The 20,735-nt window shown below is 38.2% G+C and overlaps 1 protein-coding gene across 2 annotated transcripts in view; it reads right to left on the bottom strand.

Annotated features, from left to right (window-relative positions):
* The window catches only part of LOC149837834 (protein transport protein SEC23 D-like), a 98,297-nt gene extending 79,373 nt beyond the window's left edge, over window positions 1-18,924 (bottom strand). For both annotated transcript variants that reach the window (XM_090006215.1, XM_090006216.1), the window contains exons 1-7: window positions 18,529-18,924; window positions 18,362-18,427; window positions 2,877-2,930; window positions 2,596-2,768; window positions 2,227-2,413; window positions 1,952-2,097; window positions 1,733-1,887 (exon numbers count right to left, since the gene is read on the bottom strand). In XM_090006215.1, the coding sequence (XP_089862341.1) occupies window positions 1,733-1,887; window positions 1,952-2,097; window positions 2,227-2,413; window positions 2,596-2,768; window positions 2,877-2,930; window positions 18,362-18,427; window positions 18,529-18,859 (1,112 nt within the window). In that variant the 5' untranslated portion in view covers window positions 18,860-18,924. The remainder of the gene's footprint in view (window positions 1-1,732; window positions 1,888-1,951; window positions 2,098-2,226; window positions 2,414-2,595; window positions 2,769-2,876; window positions 2,931-18,361; window positions 18,428-18,528) is intronic.
* Between the last annotated feature and the right edge of the window lie 1,811 nt (window positions 18,925-20,735).

The raw sequence follows: 20,735 nt of genomic DNA, 5'->3' as shown, positions 1-20,735 counted from the left end.
TTGTCATGTCATACTCTTTGTACCCACACCCATACCCATACCCAGGTGACTGTTAAATTGTATCTCCTATGTAAATATATTTTTATATGTATGTGACGAAAGATACATATACATATATGTATCATACATATATGTATATGTATCTATTGTTATATATATATATAATATATAATATATATTTTTTCACTTCATGTAACCCCAGGGGTATTTCTGTCTTTTGTTCTATTTTACGCATATTTACACTTGTAAATATGTTTGTAATTTATTTCTTATTTTTTCTTTTCCTTTTTTCTTTTTTCTCTTTTCTTTTTCTTTTTTATTAAAGTTGACTTAGTCAACCTTGGAGGGGGGTCCAACACTAGTCGTTGGACCCCTCCAACGGTTAGATTTCTAACCGTTGGAGGGGCTCCAACGACTAGTGGGAGCCCTCTAAGGCTTCCTCTCCTCTATAAAAGGGGTTGAACCCCTATTGTATTTTCATTCAATGTGGGGAGCATTGTCCTCCAACTTGTTCAATAAAATTCTTTATATTTTTGCATTTGGGTTCTCTTTTAGTACCTTTGTGTACATTGTTCTAAGTGTTCTTGTGCCTTTGTGCACCTCTCCCTTTGTGGTGGTTGTGCGTATTTAGCACTATATCTCTCTTGAGATATTTTCACAGCGACATAGCTTGTTATGGTTAACCAAAAAAGTCCAACATTTTTAACATTAAACTATAGCAAAATCCCAAATATAACCTTTAAAAATTTATCAAGGACTTTTTCCCTCTTCTCTAAAATTTGATTTTTTTTTATACAGGTTGAATCAATTTGTTGTGACATGGGGATGGCAATGATCTAAAGATCAAGATATGTAGGATAAACCAAATAATAAAAATTGAGGGAGGAGATATCAAATCAAAACAGGATTAATTTGCATGCCTTCCTAACCAAGGTCGGCATATACACCAACTTGGAGGGTAAAAGTATAATACCTTTGTATTAACACAAGATTGGTTAGTAGTAATTGCAGTTAATTTTAGAAATCTTTGTTTTTGTACATAAACAAAAGTATGGTGCCTTTTTGAAAACCTCCAAATGTCAGGCTATTTTTTAATTATGCCAAAATGTTAGGTATCATTTTGAAAATTTCCCTTCAAAGAAATAAAGCAATGCACCTAAAAATTATACATAAGAGTACAGTATTGCACAGAAAAAACACAGCATTGGAAGTCATATAATGAAGCTGATTTAAAGTACCGAAGACTGCAAGTTGATCAAATAAGATGTCCAATATAAAATAAAAAACTAACCTCAAAATGGAACATCTAACAAAAAACAAGAGAATAAAAAGGAAAAGTCATACAGATTTATCATGTCAGGGGCATGACCCTACTGCTATTACCACAAAATCACTTTCCTTTGTTCCATGGTTACTCTCTCTCTCTCTCTCTCTCTCTCTCTCTCTCTCTCTCTCTCTCTCTCTCTCTCTCTCTCTCTCTCTCTCTCTCTCTCTCTCTCTCTCTCTCGTGTTGGTTTCTGTAAGAATGGGACAAATCCCAAATAGACCTATACATTTCCAAACTCAACATGCCAGAAGAACTTCCTCATGTATTGATTGGCTGAAAACCATTCAATAGTATCCAAGACATTGAACACATAATCAATATCACACAATAAAAGCAACTTCGGTGTCAAACTTGTCCAAAAATAGCAAGATCATGGTATCAGACAAAACACTTCATGAGACATACATGTCCTGAGGTAATGTTGAATCATCAGTATTTGAGTAAAGAAACAAAGAGCCTCCACTTTCAATGCTAAGGAACTTTAGGGATGCCAAGTCTGTATATTCATTTGTAACAGCAAATATGTCCACACAAACACCTGCTTGCACAGCCACAGCAGCCTACAAAATGCTAGTGAGTTTTCATATGTATTAACACACAGTCAATGACAATAACAAATCTTACCAGATCCCTATAGTATGGAGTCTGCTCTGGAAGCAATGCACGGTCAGCATCCTCTCCTTTACTAGCATATTGCTCACCATACCGTCTTGTATCCAACTGACCAGCACCATAATCAGGTGGACCAGACAAAAATGCAAAGACCCTAGCTACATCCATTCAGACACAAAATCCACCTTCTTATATTGATAACATGTTAATACTTCACTAAAATCCACAACATGCACTGTGCACATTCACCAAGAAAAAGTAACACATAATGATGAAGATCATCATACCCAAAGCAAATGTATTCCCGTATTCAGATCCAAGATAAATACAAAGGGCTTCCATTGCTACTCCAAAACCCCGCCCACCCAGCAACACACCATCTACTCCTTGCCCTGCAGCTGTAGTTCGTTCCCACGAAGTTGTGGGTTTCAGTGTTTCAAGGGCTGCTGCAATACGATCTTTACAAGTTTCCACCTGACACCCCATCATAAAACAACAGCCAGCCAATGAAAAATCAAAGACACGCTTTTGGTCACCAAAGTTGCTGGTTTCTCTAACAAAATTGCTCTAATTGGTGGAACTTCCAGATTGCAATGGAAAGGCATTGTGTGCCATAAGGTCAAATATAAAATCACCACAAATGGATAGAAGCATACAGGAGCCAGGAAAGATAATAATGGCATTGCATCTTCAAGCAGAACAGATATGTCTCCATCCGCATCTGGGTGAATGAAAATGTTCTTCACAACTGGTATAGGTCCTTGAACATCATATAAACCTATTTTATGGCTGAATGTAACAAGGCCGAACAATGATCCAGGCCCCAAAGCTATCAGCATTACACATAAAAACAGAAACAAAAGAAAAACAAAGCCAGTATGAGAACTCATGAAATTATAATTCAAGCAGAAGACTAGCCTTTTGCAACCAAGTTTACCTTCAAGAGCTGCTAATAGTGAACTTTTAACAAGCTCCAAGAATTCTTCCGAAGCTGCAAAGAAATTTGAAATGTTCAACCAGATCATCAGTCTATACTAGCCTAGATCTTCAAGACATCTTGACCTTGTAAAAAGAATTAGGAGCTCATGACAGAATTAGCATATTGCACTGATGTCTGTTAGACAGCATAAACCTTGAACACTTATAAGTGGGAAAATTCATACCACGTGCATGAAGATTAGGGATGTCAACAGGTTGGATTTAGGTTCGATATCTGACCAAGTCCAAATCTGATTAGTTGGATTTGGTCAAGAAATAGGGTTCAATTGATAATTGGATTCATAATCAGTATGCAGTTCTTGTTAACTTGTGTGTGTGTGTGTGTGTATATATACTACATATATAATACATATATTATTTTTCTTGTAAATATGAAAAATATTTTCTTTGTATTTTATTTTTATTTTTTTTTGTATTTTATTTTTATTTATTTTTTTGTATTTTATGCTGGTTTTGACCAGCTTTCACTAGCCATTAGGACTAGTCTAACAGCTAGTCTTTGAGCTCCCTCTTGAATATAAAAGGGGATCTCTCCCATTGTGTATCCAATGCATTTTGTGCATTTTCTGAGATTAATAAAATAAATAATTTTTATTTGTGTGCTCTCTCTTGCCCTTAGTGGCGTGTGTTTATGCCCTTAGTGGCTTTGTGTGTACCTACCTTCTATTTTATTACATGGTATTAGATCTTTCAACACTTGATTCTTGGGATATTGGTGATTGAAGTGGTTGTGTGATCGTAAGCTCATGGTGATCGTGTGTTCATGAGCTTGTGGTCATGGTGTGCTTTTCCTACTTTCCTCTTCCTTCCACATATTCTCTCACTCTCTACACTGTGTTACTCTCATAATGGAAGACAAGGAATCTATTGCCGCCATCCCTATCAAGTTTGATGACTCAAATTATGTGATGTGGGCATCTATTGTAAAGCATCACATTTGGGAAAAAGGCATGTGGGGATTGGTTGACGAGCCCGATAAGAAGCCTAAGGCCCTAAACTAATCCTCACAAAGACCGACAAAGGAAAGGAGATGGCATTGCGAAGGGATGAGAAGAACAAAGCTATCACCAAATATGAGAAAAAATGGGAGTGGAAGATAGGCCACTTAAAAATTATGTCTAAGCTCATAAGCTATGTCACATAGGTGCAGGTGCAGGTGCGGGTGTGGTGATGCGGCACTTTAAAAAAACTTTGGGTGTGGGAGGGTGTGTGTGTATATATATATATATATATAATTTTTAACAGTTAATAGTAACACTAATAAAATAAAAAGCAATTATCATAATATCATCAATTCATCATGCATGCAATAAATCAAATTCACAATCTACGGTTCTATTCTTCATCATAAAAACTAACACCACAATTCAGGAGGAAAAGGGTACAAATGCTTGAAGCTACGGCCTCAACTCGAGCATGCATCTGGCCAATCACGTTATGAGATGTTAGTTGTGGATCCATGTTTTGTTGGGACCCACAGCGACCACTCTCAAATGATTGGTTGGATACTTGGATATGTGCTCAGTGAATGGCAGAAATTATGTATGTGTATAATTTCTTGACTGCATAAGAGAAGGATAAAATCACCCTAGAATTTGTAAGTTCTAGGTAAAATGAAACATCTAATCCTACTTAATTGTAGAACTCCAAGGGCTCTCTCTCTCTCTCAAAATTGTCATAGCCTGTTCTGCTTACAACACTGTCAGTGTATCACATTAGCTTAAACATATCATTAGTCATTAAACAAAACATTTTTATTGAACAATCCAAATGCTATCCAATTTACAAATGATTGCCATACAATGAAATCTTCTATAACAAAATCAATACAAAACCTCCTGCTATACCCTTTATTGTTGCATTCGTCCTACATGCCCCTCTTTATTGCAAATGACAAACTTGAAATTTAATAGCAAAAGAATCTTAGCTATTAAGCTTTCTCAACTAGAAGAATCTATGCAAACTTATCCTACAATTTGGCTACATTTACATTTCCAGGACTTAGTGGTAGTCTTCAAATTTATGGTGCCATGAAGGCCATATACTTGGGAAAAGCAGGGCCATACATACAAGAAGCTATTGTTGTCGTCTTCCCGATCTGTCTTCCCCATCTTTGTCTCCCTCTCGGCCCGACTCGAGCACAGCAGAAGCTGCTGCCGCTCGAGCACAACAAGGAGATGGGGTGATGGCTCGGCAGTCAGGCTGAGTCGTGCCCGGTCCCAAACCGGGACAAGACCGAGCTGGCTCGGTCCAACAACAAGAGGAAAGGGAGAGGGCCAGCGGCGCCAGCCGAAAGAGCAGAGGAAAGGAGAGAGGGGTGGAGCAAGGCTCGGGTTCGAGAAGACCAGAACCCGTGGCCAGCCGAAAGAGCAGGGCTCGAGGCCCTGCCTGCCACTGGTGGCATGGTCGAGAGGCGGATGAGAAGACCGGCCACCACCGTCGCAGGTGGCTGAGTCGTGCCCTCCCTGCCTCCAACAGAGAGGAAGAAAAGAGGGCGATGGGAGAGTGGCCTCAACCATCCCCTTCTGGCATGCCTTAGGAAGAAGAGGAGATTGGGGATAGAGAAAGAGAGGCGGGGCGGGTGTTTAGCCGAGAAGAGCGAGAGAGATGGGGGGAGAGAGAGGTTGAAGGAGAGATTAAGAGAGACATACCTGTAGTTGCCGGAGGAGATGGGCTGGGTTGGAGACGACTCAGAGCAAAAGGGGAGGCATCGGGAGTAAATTTTTTTGCCCAAATCCCCCACCCAGCCCCCATTTCATCATGATTTTTTTTAAATTTTTTTTAGAGTCCAGATTTGGACTGTTATGACCTTGGGTGTGTTGACTGCACCTAGTGTCGGTTTGACCACATCGGGTGCCGCACCTGAGTAGCGTCGCATCGATGCGGGTGCGGCACCTTGCTGACCGAATACCTGTGACAGCTCATAAGTAGTGTAGACATAAAGAAGTGTGCAAGCTTGACGAAATTAGAATACATTTAATGATTTATGAAAGTAGATTCAAGACATTGCACATGTGTACAATTTACAAGACAAAGGGAGGATTATAATCCAAGGAGACATGAGCATCCATGAGTATTATAATGCTCAATCTCTCCTTTGAAATGAGTTAGCATTGTTAAAATGTAAACTGCAATATATATATATATATATATATATATATATTATTTAATATTATTATATTTTCTTTTATTATTTTCTTTTTCTATTTTTTTATTTTCTTTTTTAGCATCTAGTTCAATAGAAACTAGATATTTTGATCCAGTCAAGTTCCAAAGGAACTTGACTGTGCAAGTAGCTGTTGGACTGTAGTCCAACAGCTATAATAAATGTTGTTGGACTATAGTCCAACAGCTATAATAATAAATGTTGTTGGACTGTAGTCCAACAGCTATATTAAGAGACGTTGGAATCCAACGTCTCTTTTTGGAGAGCTCAAAATCAGCTCTCCTCTCTCTCCCATTGTTTTGTATATATAGGGGTGAACCCCTTCAATGTATATAACCATGCTTCTTAAGCATTTTGTTCATGAATAAAGTATTATTTATTTTTCAAGTGTTCTTCCCTTTATACCCTTTCAAGGGTCATGCTTGTAGTGTCTCCAATAGACACTTGTTTGTGAGTTATTTGTGCATTTGTTGAAGACCACCATTTCATTACATGGTATCAAAGCTACGAAATCCTTAGATCTTGAAGTGCTTCCGCCTCGATTTCCGTGCCACATTTACAAAAGGTGTTTCGTCACCTTGTTCTTGGCTCAAGAAGATTTGTTTGAAGAAAGGCGAACTTGTGCTACAAAAAAATTTGGTTTTGTATCCTCTCTTATTCCTTTGTCTACTCTTTTTCTTTTCTTTTTATTTTTCTCTCTCTCTCCTCCTATTTATTCCTCTCTTATCCTTGTAAAAGATGGATGACAATGATAAGATCACCATCATTCCTATGAAGCTAAATGATACTAACTATGTAATGTGGGCTTCGATTATGAAGCACCACATTTGGGGAAAAGGTTTATGGGGTATAGTGGATGGTTCAGATTTGGAACCTAAACTATCTCTTACCAAGAAAGAGGGTGATAAAGAGGTTCCTCTAACGGAAGAAGAGAAGAGTAAGGCGTTAGCCACTTATGAAAAGAAATGGAAAGAATGGAGGATAGGGCATGCAAAAATTATGTCATGGCTCATCAATAGCATAGACATTAAAAAATGCTCTAGTCTAGCTAAGTTTGAGCATGCCGATAAGGCTTGGGAATACCTCAAAAACATGTATTCCCTTAAAGATATTGCACATGTATGCAATTTACAAGATAAAGTTCGGACAATGACTCAAAAAGATAAAACTATTCGAGAATATTATAATGAGTTGTCCGAACTTTGGGAAGAGTTGGCTCTTCTTGAGCCCAAATGGCATTGTGCCGAAGACATCAAGCTTCGCCAAAAGCAACTCGATATGGAACATTTCTATCAATTTGTGAATGGTCTAAGGCCGGAGTTTGAATCCACCAAATCGGCCCTTTTACATCGTGGAAAAATTCCTTTTATTGTTGATACTATAGAAGAGCTCACTATGGAGGAAAATAGACTTAGAAAAAGTACTCCAAAAGTTGATGATGACTCCGTTTTAGTTGTATCTAGACCGGGGAATCATACTCGTACTTACAAGCCGCCTCATTTTGGAAGGCAAAACGGCGACTTTGATAAAAGAAAAGTTATTTGTCATCATTGTCATGAACCGGGGCACTATAGGCCTCAATGTCCAAAGTTAAAAAGAAGAGAAGAAAAAAGAGTTGCATCTGTTGAATCTGAGTCAAAAGATCAAGATGCACCTGTGTCTATGGCTCAACTGATGGAAATCCTTCAACCTCTTCTCAAAGGGGTATCCTCCTCAACCGAAGCCTCAACTGGAGCGGCAGTTGCATCTTTCTCCGGTCCAGGTAACTTTCCTTGGCTTTTAGATTCTGGTGCTTCTTTTCATATGACCCCAAATGTTAATAGTCTATCCGAATGTCTTAAAAATGACTCAAGTGTGTCAAAGGTTTTTACAGCCGATGGCACATCTCTCGAAGTAAAAGGAATAGGATGTTTTGAAAATCTTCAAAAATACAAAAGATTTTTTATCCCAGAAGTTAGATATATCCCTAAACTTAATTTGAATCTCTTATCTGTCTCGCAAATATCTGATTATGGATGTAATATCTCCTTCTCTTCTCATGGTTGTTGGGTACAGGATCGCCAGTCAGGGAAGCTGATTGGGGAAGGCCATAGAGAAGGAGGACTTTATTACATGGACTTTTTGGAATTACCCAAGAATGCATTTTGTTACAATATTCAGAAATTAGAATTGGATTTATGGCACAAAAGGCTTGGCCATCCTCATATGTCTAAAATTCAATATTTTACAAGTTTGGAAAAATTTTGTAATTCTGAAAATTTTTCTTGTAAAGACTGCATTCTTGGCAAAATGAAAAGGTTACCATTTCTTAGTAGAACTTTTGTTTCCTCACGACCACTTGAGTTAATACATTCGGATGTTTGGGGCCCCGCACCAGTTATTTCCAAAGGTGGTTATACATATTATGTCATTTTTGTTGATGACTTTTCTAGACATACTTGGATTTATTTTCTTAAACATAAATCTGATGTCTTTGCTAACTTCCAAATATTTCATAAAATGGTTAAAAATAAGTTTCAAAATGATATTTCTGTTTTTCGCACTGATTCAGGGGGAGAATTTATGTCCAACGAATTCAAAGACTATCTCAATTTACATGGTATTACACATCAAAGATCATGTCCACACACTCCACAACAGAATGGCCTAGCCGAACGCAAACATCGGCACATTATGGAAACTACTAGGACATTGCTAATTGCAAATCAAGTTCCAAAAAGTTTTTGGGCTGAAGCGGTCCTAACTGCCACCTACCTCATTAATAGGATGTCATCTTCCTCATTAAAGAATACAACTCCAATAGAAAAGCTTGTTAATTTAACTCCATATTATTCTAGATTAAGAGTCTTTGGATGCAAATGTTTTGTTTTCACCAACAGAAATGATAAACTCTCTCCTCGTGCAATCCCATGTGCCTTTTTAGGATATGCTGATAATCAAAAAGGCTACAGGTGTTTCGATTTTCAAAATGACAAATTATATGTGTCAAGAAATGTATCTTTTTTGGAAAAAGAAAGCTTCTTTGAATTTGAAAAATCCAAGGATGTCACTGAATACTCGTTTTTAATTGATCTAACTTCAAAATCCAATGAATGTGATGTTGGATATGACCTTGACAATGATCAAAGTCCTATTGTTGTTGAAAATGATGATAATTAAGAGCAAATCCATAGGGATGTTAGTCTACAATATTCAAGACGTAGAGAGCAAAATCTTCCATGTGCATTACAAAAATACTCTGAAGTCCCACCTAGAAGAACGTCTAGAATCTCTAAACCTCCAAAAAAATTTGTGTCTTATGAATCTTTTTCACCCACGTATAGGGCCGCCATTACATTAATACAATCATATGTTGAACCATCATCCTATTCTCAAGCAAAAAATCATATAGAATGGATAGAAACCATGAAAATAGAATTGGATGCACTAGAAAAGGCCAATACTTGGACGATACAAGATATTCCTCCGGGTAAGAAACCTATAGGTTGTAGGTGGGTATACAAAGTCAAAACCAAAAGTGATGGGACCCTGGAAAGATATAAGGCCCGTTTAGTAGCAAAAGGATATGCCCAAGAGTATGGCATCGATTATGAAGAAACATTTGCTCCTGTGGCCCGTATGACCACTGTTAGAACTTTAATAGCCTTGGCCTCCATTAGAACATGGCCTATCTTTCAATTAGATGTCAAAAATGCTTTCCTGAATGGGAATCTCGTTGAAGAAGTATACATTAAAGCCCCACCTGGTATTAGTATCCCTAAGGGTAAAGCTCTTTGTCTAGAAAAAGCTCTTTATGGTCTTAAACAGGCTCCAAAAGCCTGGTATGACCGATTTAGTCATGTTATGCTTGAAATTGGTTTTCAACCTTGTTTAACTGACACTGCTTTGTTTGTTAAGAAATCTGATGCAGGCATCATTATTCTTCTTCTCTATGTGGACGATATGATCATCACCGGAGGCGACAAACAGGGAGTTGCAAATATCAAATCTCTTCTTAAAACTCACTTTGAAATGACTGACTTAGGTTTATTAAGATATTTTTTAGGCATTGAAGTTGCTTATTCCCCTCGGGGGTATTTGATATCTCAATCTAAATTTGCTCTTGATATCGTTTTCAGGTCTGGAATTACAAATGATAAGAAAGTAGACACTCTAGAAGTTGTCAATGTTAAAATGAAAATTGATGATGGAGAACTTCTTGATGATCCTACTCCTTATAGACAACTTGTTGGAGCTCTTTCTTATCTTTCCATTACTAGGCCAGATATAACTCATGTGGTTCATACAGTTAGTCAGTTTCAGCATGCTCCCACCTCCGTGCACATGGGAGCGATTTTGCGTATTATTAGATACTTAAAATCCTCTCTTTCACGAGGACTCTTCTTGTCTGCTTCATCTTCATTAAATTTAATTGCATATACTGATGCTGACTGGGGAGGTGATCCCAATAATAGACACTCAACTACTGGTTTTTGTGTGTTCCTAGGTGAAACCTTAATTTCGTGGAGGTGCAAGAAGCAGCAGAAAGTCTCTCTTTCCTCCACCGAAGCTGAATACAGAGCCATGGCAACCACCACTATGGAGGTTGTTTGGCTCAGACGATTGCTAGCAGATATGGGAGCTAAAGCAACGCAAGCTTCAAAGATGTGTTGTGACAACAAAAGTGCGATCTACATTGCAATCAACCGGACATTCCATGAGCGCACTAAACACATTGAGATGGACTGTCACTATGTCAGAGAGGAATACTTACATGGAACCATTAATCTGCCATATGTTACATCAGAATATCAATTAGCAGACTTCTTCACCAAGCCTCTCGCTGCTCCCAGATTTCACTTCCTCTTAGACAAACTTTCGCTCATTGTACCGTAAGTTTGAAGGGGAGTGTTAAAATGTAAACTGCAATATATATATATATATATATTATTTAATATTATTATATTTTCTTTTATTATTTTCTTTTTCTATTTTTTTATTTTCTTTTTTAGCATCTAGTTCAATAGAAACTAGATATTTTGATCCAGTCAAGTTCCTGTTGGAATTTGACTGTGCAAGTAGCTGTTGGACTGTAGTCCAACAGCTATAATAAATGCTGTTGGACTATAGTCCAACAGCTATAATAATAAATGTTGTTGGACTGTAGTCCAACAGCTATATTAAGAGACGTTGGAATCCAACGTCTCTTTTTGGAGAGCTCAAAATCAGCTCTCCTCTCTCTCCCATTGTTTTGTATATATAGGGGTGAACCCCTTCAATGTATATAACCATGCTTCTTAAGCATTTTGTTCATGAATAAAGTATTATTTATTTTTCAAGTGTTCTTCCCTTTATACCCTTTCAAGGGTCATGCTTGTAGTGTCTCCAATAGACACTTGTTTGTGAGTTATTTGTGCATTTGTTGAAGACCACCATTTCATTACAAGCATTGCTTGAGCTCAAATGACATTGTTTATTGGACATTGAGCTCCATGAAAAGCAAATCAATGCAGAGCATTTTTATCAATGGCCTTAGAGGCCACCAAGTTTGCTCTCCTTCGTAGAGGGAGCATTCCTTCTATTGTTGAATGAAACATTGGAAGAATTGACTATAGAGGAAAATGGGCTAAAAAAGAGTACTTCCAAGAATAAGGACTCGTATTGGCTATGTCTAGGCTAAGTTCTAACACTCGTGCCTACCAACCACTACATTTTGGTAGATCTTCCAATGACCATGAAAATAAGAAGATTATTTGTCATTTTTGTAACGAACCAAGACACATCAAACCTTTTTGTCTGAAGAGAAGAAGAGACGAAAGAAAGAAAAAAGAGATGTGGCTTCTGTAGGACCCATTCATGAGAAAAGTGATAATAAAGGCTCTAAGTCTATTAGATCGATGTCACTTTCTCAATTGGTAGAGGCTCTACAACCACTTCTCAAGAGTCAAACCTCTTCACTATCCTGTGTCGTGGTGTCCACTTACTCCGATCCCGGTAAGTCTTCACGGATTATTGATTCGGGAGTTTCCTTCCATATGACCCAAAATGAAGCGATCATATCAGAATATCATTCAAATTCAAATGATTTTTATGTTTTCACCACCGATGTAACATCCCTTAAAATTAAAAGCTTGGAAATTTTAAATGGTTTTTTTAAAAATAACTAAAACTTTCATGTACCAAATGTTAGAGTAGTACCTAAACTAAATTTGAACTTGTTTTTGATTTCACAAATATCTGAACATGGATGCAAGATCATCTTCTCACTTAGTGATTGTTGGGTGCAGGATCTCCAATCAAAGAAGTTGATTGCGCGAGGACATAGGGCAGGAGATCTTTATTTTGTAAACTCCTTGTGTTTGCCAAACAAATCATTTTGTAACTATGTTGACAAGAAAGATGTAGAAACTTGGCATAGGAGATTAAGACATCCAAGTATGTCAAAATTGTATTTGTTTCCTTTTCTTGAAAAGAATTGTAATAAAAGACTTTTTATGCAAAGATTGCATCCTTGAAAAAATAAAGATAGTACCTTTTGGATCAAGTAATTTTGTCTCTAAAGAACTGTTTGAATTGGTATATTTGGATGTATGGGGTTTCGCTCCCGTGATATCTAAAAGTGGTGTTTCTTATTATGTGATATTTGTTGATGATTATAGTAGATACACTTAGATATATTTCCTTAAACTCAAGTCTGATGCATTTTGTTATTTTAAAAAAAATCATAATCTTGTCAAAAATATTTTAAAACAAATATTAAAATCTTTCGATCCGATTCTGGAGGAGATTTTTTATCCAATGATTTTAAAAATTATCTAGACCAACATAAAAATTTTCATCAAAGATCTTGCCGTAAGACTCCCCAATAAAATGAATTAGCCGAAAGAAAACATTGTTATATCATTGAGACCACAAGAACTCTTATTTAAAAAAATATTCCAAAAAACTTTTGAGATGAAGTTGCTCTTACGGCGGTCGATCTAATTAATAGAATGCCTTCTTCAATAATGATAATTTTTTCCCAAAAGCTAATCCATCTGCTTTCTTGGGTTATGCTGAAAATAAAAAATGACATAGATGTTATGATATTAAAAATGATAAATTGGATGTCTCAAGAAATGTTACCTTCTATGAAAACAAAAATGGATTTGATAGACTTGAGTCCAAGGAAGATTATGAGTATTCATTTATTTTTACTTAGTTCATGAGCATAATACAAGTAATGGAAACAAACATAATGATGTTGTTGACAATCATGATGACGTGTATGATAGTGATTCCCCTCTATTCATGAAAATGCTGATGAATGTCACCGTGATATTCAAGTTTATATCAAGGGAAACCCCCCATCACTAACTGCACATTGGCTGGCCTCCGGTTAGTAAAACCCTTGAGGTCCCCCCTTCCCACCGAGGAGTACACCCAACTTTTACCTTTCGGCAAGAAACGCCACCCGTGGGTTTCGAACTTGTGGCATCCCGTCAACTTGGTGACATTCACAAGTCGCCCCTACAAGATGAGTGAAGCCCTTGTGGGCACCAGTTGTAATGTTGACCATCCTCCATGCCCTAGAAAAATATTCCCAAAATCAAGATTTAGAAGAACCTAGAAATAGAAGATCCACTAGAATATCCAAGGCACCTAGTGATATGGCCCTTGGAGGAAACTTTGAAGCAAATGAAGAGCATTGAGAGTCCAATTCTTCCTTAGACAAGTTTTGGAGGCCTTGAAGTTCAGCTTTCTTCAATCAAATCTTCCTTCCATTTCTGAACTTCCTAGGGCCTTGGAGCACTAAATTCACTTACTCTGATGTATTACAGACCCTCTGAATCATCTCAGCCAAAATTGGCTTGAATACAAACACATACGACCAAAGAAACAAAAGATTGAACACTTAGAACACTAACAAGCAAAATACATAACAGAATATACACGTTTTTTTGTACCCGGATTTACAATGCAATATCTCAATTCTTCCGTTGGCACAATTTGGTCCAAAAACTCACTACATAGCATACAAGAACCACACTAAAAATCACCCTCAAAACTCTAATGGATCAGGAGATACGAGCTCGCAAAGTTGTCAGAAAATCAGGATTGTATTCTGTCAGGATGTTGTCTCTGTACAGACAGTCAGCCGGAAAATGCTCAATTGAGATCCAAAACAGATAGATCCACCGGCGCACCTTCTTCCATTCACTTCCAAACATGCCAAAGGTAATGTGGACCCAACCCAGGCCTAGAGCGCACTCAGATGCTGCAAATTATGTGTGCAAAGTGTCTCCAAGATACAGTTTGCAGAAACAGAACAGAAAGCACTACAGTTCACTGGAAAACACCTCTAACTCACCAGAAATGAGAGAATTCACCGGCGGCGATGGGACTATTAACTGATAGACGTCTCAAGCTTTCCAAGAAGCACAAGAATGCCAGCAAACTTGTTCCAGAAGCTGAGATATTGTCAGCTGAAGTTTTCAGGATAACAGAACACGGTAGAACAGATTATGGCAAGGGAGTCACTGGATTTAGAGACCAATTCCAGGCTACTCAAGCCCATCTAGCTTGTACCAATGCTCAGGCGAGCTTAGCACACTCCAAAGTACACATATCTAGCAGGAGTTTGGCTGTATCTAGGCTCAGATGGCCAGAATGTTCAGATCTAGCTAGATTCTCACCGAACGTGTGGACAGGATGGAGAATGTGCAAGCACACTCAATCCAAGCACAAATCCACTCGATTTACCAGGAGAGAAGTCTCAAATTTATAGATCTGAAGTAGATCTACGTATTAGGCAGTAGATCTGAGCTGAAGCACACAATAATTATCGGTTTTTAGCTTTCTTTGGCCGGAATTCTCCAAGAGAGTCGCCAGCTGCTATCGATCTACTCGGTTTAGCTTGAATTTCACTCAAACTACCTTGAAATCACGATCTAATGTGTGGATTGTGTTAGATCAACTCCAGGTAGTTCAAATTATGCATCTGATCGTCCTTAAGCCCGAGCTCCATCGTGAATTGCTTCAGATTTGTTGAATTCGCAGTTACACGATAGGAGATGGAGATTGGAGGTAGCTCAACTCTAGAGAGGAGCACTCACCACTCGATCTAAGTGAGGAGCAACAATTGAGCTCAACTCAATTTGAGATCTGATCTGAAATTTAGATATGATATGTAGAAGAAGATGAAGAAGTAGGAAGTGTAGTAGAGGAGGAGAGGAAAAAAAAAACTAAAAGGATAGCTCTTAGGATTCAATTACAATTCTCAAGTATGAATTACAAAATGGCGCCAATAGGGGTATTTAAACCCTTTGAGTTGGACCTTGGATCAGATCCACTCCAAATGCATGAGTCCAAACCCATTTTGACCCAATTACACCCTCTCTAATGAAATGCACATGAATTACAACTACAAAGTCAAACTAAGCTAGTCAGCTAGGGGCTCATGGATATGGGTTGGCTGAGCACGCCCTAGGTTTTTGAATATTGCAAGATGAAGCTAGTCGGCTAGGGGGTTCATGGAAGGGGATACAAATGATTGTCGCTCAACCACAGGATTTTGTATTTTTGTAGGTGTCTCATTAATTTCGTGGAAATGCAAGAAGCAACAAAAGGTGTCACTTTAATTGACAGAAACTAAGTATAAAGCTATGGTGACGACTACCTCGAAGATCATGTGGTCGAAGCAGTTGCTTGAAGACATGGGAGTTCAGATAGCTCAACCCTTCAAGCTATGTTGTAATAACAAGATTGTGATCTACATAACCAATAAACATACATTTTATGAGCAAACCAAGCATATTGAAATGGCCGGTTATTATGTTCGTGAAGAGTATCTAGGAATCATATCTCTACCATATGTTGCTTCAGAGTTTCAGTTGGCGGATTTTTCACCAAAGCACTCCCATAATCACGATTTCAATTTTTATTAGGCAAACTTTCAATGATATCACCACAAGTTTGACCGGGGGGAGAGGGCGTGTTAACTTTCGTATGTATATATATACCACCCTGGGGGACACCCGTGTGGCTAGCAGGGTGGTTGTGAGGGTGCTGAGATGAAGGAACCGGATCAAACCGTGCTGGCGCAGAGGTGTGTCATAGCTTTTAGAGGTGGGCCACGTAAGGTAGGGTAGTCGTGGGGCCCCACCCAGGGTTTTCCTTGCTTCGGCAAGGGTTCCTTGTCATAAAAACAGAAAAACACTTTTGCATATATATACACACACCTAAGTGTGTATAGGTATATGTATATACCTATGTATATAATGTATACATTATTTTTTATAAATATGAAAAATATTTTCTTTGTATTTTTTTTCCTGTTGGGTTTGACCAGCTTTGACTAGCCGTTAGGACTAGTTTAATGGCTAGTCAACCTAGCTGTTAGACTAGTCTAACAGCTAGTCTTTGAGCCCCCTCTTGTATATAAAAGGGGATCTCCCACATTGTGTATCCAATTCATTTTTGTGCATTTTGTGAGATTAATAAAATAAATATTTTTTATTTGTGTGTGCTCTGCCCTTAGTGGCTTTGTGTGTGCCTACCTTCTATTTCATTATATATATATATATATATATATATATATATATATATATATATATATATAAGTTAACAATTCTGTGTTCGAGACTGAACTGAGTCTGAATCCAATGGTCAGATCTGGACTTGGTCTGACCTTTTTCCATCTGGCTCGGAATCAGAATCTGAACCCAATTAAGTTGGATTCTGTAATGCCTACATACAAACCAAATCAGACCAGTTTACATCCCTAAATGACACCTTAAAATATAATGCAGTATCCCTTTGTGGATACAGAGTATATGGATATCCTCATAGCACAGAAAGTGCATAATGGGATATTGAACAAAGTAGAAATGAACACAAAAATATTATTTGGCCTTCACGTGAGAGATGCCAGTTCCATGCATATGACATCTTGTGGCTATTCTACCTGAAAATTTAACTTGGCTCTCCTATATTGTGTTTTTATGTTAAGATAGGAAACAGAGAAAAATCCATTTGGGGCCCAACCTTTTGCACCTAATTCAAAAAATGGGCCTTACGTTTCTGAATTTCCTGATATGGTCTTCTGTTTTCCTGCAAACTTCCAAACATGGCCTACATTTATTATTGTCCTTTAACTCAGGTTAAATGATGTGAAATTACAATAGTAACCTTCATCATTAAGAGTTCAAACTGCTTACCTTTTCTTTTTTATGAGAATGAATGAAATTTTTTTAATTTTCAAAGGAGAATACAGGAAACCAAAAAGGAATTACGTTTTTCAAGATGATAGACGTTGAGCTGAGGTCCTTATGTGACTGTTTTCAGTAAAAGTATAGCCCATATCTGGAATTTCAGAAAAAGTGAGGCCCATTTTCGGAATTAGGGGCAAAAGGCTGGCCCCTAAATGGAATTTTCCTTAGAAAATAACAATAATTTATTTAAGATTGACTTATTAGAGTACTATTTCGACACCATCCCCTTTTTTATATTTGAAAATTCAAGCATCTCTTGCTCTTTTTTACTACATAAATAGATAAGCAAATAACTACATAAATACATAGCCAAATATACCTATGTGAACATATATAGCCATCACTGGTATCTATTTTCTTAAGCTAGCAAGTTTGACATCCTGTAAATGTCATTATTATTATTATTATTTATCTACATACTCCTGCATGCACTAATATACACACACACATGCACATACACATAGCTATGTCTGAAACTAGTTTTCAAAGTTCCACGCACTTATCTTTATAGGATTACAGATATGAAAGCAGTATGTATCATCTGCAATTTACTATACTAATCTTAGATAATAAAAGTTTATCTACATCCTACAATCTTATGAAAAACAGCAAAATCTCCATACCCATAGTTGCATTAACCAACATTGACAAAGGTTTTCTAAAGAGAACAACAATAAATAAAAGTGGTTTTCACTTGGGAAAATCTCAGAGATCTTTAAAAACATTAAAATATCTGAATTTCCCAAAAAGTATTGTGATATTATTACTAACACTTTTTATTGTGACAGTAAGATTCGTCAATCGTACAGGCAGAATTCAAAACTACGACCAGGAACACTAACCCTAACTCTTACAGATAACCAGAACCCAATTGCCAAGCAATTCTAAAAATTCATCTCAAATAAAAAGAAAAGATCAAGCTTGCACCAATCTCACCCATCGACTTCCAATTTCCATCCAAAAACTAAAATCTAATTATATGAAATCATAGGAGTGAATAAACATCAAAGCGGATGCAGATCTTACACGACAAATCGACAGCCGCGACGTAAACCGGCCGGCCCTGGAACTCCGCTTCCCCCGAACCCTCATCTACACGAAAAAATCAAGAGAATTTAAGGGGAAAAGAAAATATCGAAGATCGGAAATTACGATTACTGAGATCGAGAGGGGGAAGCAGGGGGTTGGTTTACCGGCGGGGAGCTCGAGGTCGATGAAGGAGGAGGACATTTCAGGGGAGGAGAGGGCTTGGGAGTAGCGGGCGATGGCGTCGGAGGGGAGGGAGTTGAGGGAGCCGCAGAGGGCGCAGGACCATGCCCACTGCTCGAGCTCGCACAAGGTATTGAAGTAGGCCCAGCAGTTATCGCAGCGGGGAAGGAGGTGGCCGTCGGTGCCGGTGGCAGGGCGGTTGCCCAACTCGTCCACAGGGGAAAAGGGCATCACCGTGATCCCCCACGGCACCCCTCCAGCCTCCTGCGCCTCCGGGTCTGCCGGAAACCTCGCCGTCGTCACCCTCACCGCCATTGTTGCTCCAGACCAGACACTCGCACAGAGAGAGAGGCTCCCCCCTCTCTTTCTTTGACGGAGGGACGACCGATGGATCCGCTCCGTAGGGCATGTTTGAATCACTGTCCCCCGCCCAAAATGGGACGAAATGAACGCGGCCTATGGTGACTTTAACAAACGTGTTCTTTTTTTAACACCCTTTCTCTGTTAAAAAAGAACAGGACGCGAAAAACAAATCGCGGGTAAGGGTCCCCGTACTCTCTCTTTTTCTCTCTCCTTAGGGGGTCACTGGTGCCAGCGTCACCGACGCCAGGGATGAGGCTGCCGTCGAGAGGCCGGCAAGGCGATACGAGGCCGCGCTGCTATTGGGGATGAGGCAGCGAGGTTTCTCATTTTCTTTTTTCTTCTTCTTCTTTTAAATCAAATTTCTTTTTAAGGCATTTTTAGGTTTTTATACGTGAGGGTTTCTTAGATTAGGGGGTTTTGTTTGATTTTATTGATTAGGATTTTTTTAGTAGGGTTTCCTCTTTTTTATTAAGTTTTTTTTATTGATTAAGGTTTCTTCTTCTTCATTCTTCCCTCATCAAACAAAGGACATTTGTTTCCATTCTTTTTGTTCATTTCGTCCAACCCTAGACAAGTGATCAAACATACCCTTACGGCCTTCTCTGCTCAGTCAGGACAGGGAAAGATCAAAAATAAAAAAAAAACATTAGTATATGTAAAAAAAAAGTGATAGCCCAAGATAATTATTTGACAAAGACACGATAAAAAAGACACAAGACACGTTATACTTGCGTAACTTTCCATTAGAGGCAGTGTCCAAAGAGAACAGACACGGGTCAACTGAAGTATCTTGCTAACGTCATCAAGTTGATGAGATGTCACGAGTTTGAAACTTGTAAGTGTGGTTGGAACTAAATAAACTCTACCAACAGTGCTCTACTTGTCTGGCAGGAGCAGCTAGTGTATGTCACCTTGTGTTGGGATATTGCAAGTTTGAATCTGTAATGACCCAAATCGGGGTCTCTCAAGCCTGGGTTCGTGGACGTTAGTTTTCAGAGAAAAAATATCAAAATAACCTTAAAACCATTTCAAAAAAAAATTAATTTTCATAATAACTAAAGATTTATGCATCCATTGACAATAATTGTTATCATCCAAAAAGTGTCACAAGAACATAAGCATAATCAATAGAAAATATAAACGGAATAATACTTCGAATGTTGAGAAGTCTGGTGGCAGCTGAATCAAAAGTCCATGATCAACTCCTTCGGCTAGCAACAGTCTCTGAACCTATAATTGTAACAAAGAGAGAGGAGTGAGTCTACAACTCAATATGTTTCTATTTACAAATTAGACACAACTGTTACAGATGTAGTGAGATCTAAGCTCTTAATATTAGTTTAGTTTGCTAACTAAGCACATATGTTTATAAATTTTATCTCATTTACTATATATCTATCATCATTCTCAAGTAGACATTCATATTCTACTTTAATTGGCTATTTCTAAAATATCCTTCTTGGGCGTAGCAACCCGTGTAGACAACTTAGAGTCTACGGTGTTGGCCAAACATATAAACTACTCACAACAATATAGTTTAAATTGACACAAACTTTGGACTCACAAATGTTGCAGTTGTTCACTGATTGCAAGTTGGGAGCCACAAAGTGCTCATCGATAGCTAGTCGAAGAGCTCAAGAGGCTATACCTGCCTCCAAGGTACTCAAGGAGTTATACCTATTCTCAAGGTGTTAAGGAGCTATACATACCGCCAAGGTTTTGTGGTTCAAGATACATCCTAGATGTATCCAATGGTAATGTTTTAACTCTTAAGGGTCACCTAGGAATTTCTAAGCAAATCTCAAGGTATGAATGAGGTACACACCCC

This window comes from Nuphar pumila, chromosome 5 (genome assembly GCF_984573655.1).
Source record: "Nuphar pumila chromosome 5, dmNupPumi1.hap1.1, whole genome shotgun sequence".
NCBI classification, from domain to species: Eukaryota; Viridiplantae; Streptophyta; class Magnoliopsida; order Nymphaeales; family Nymphaeaceae; genus Nuphar; species Nuphar pumila.
This window is presented reverse-complemented; position numbering and strand designations above follow the sequence as displayed.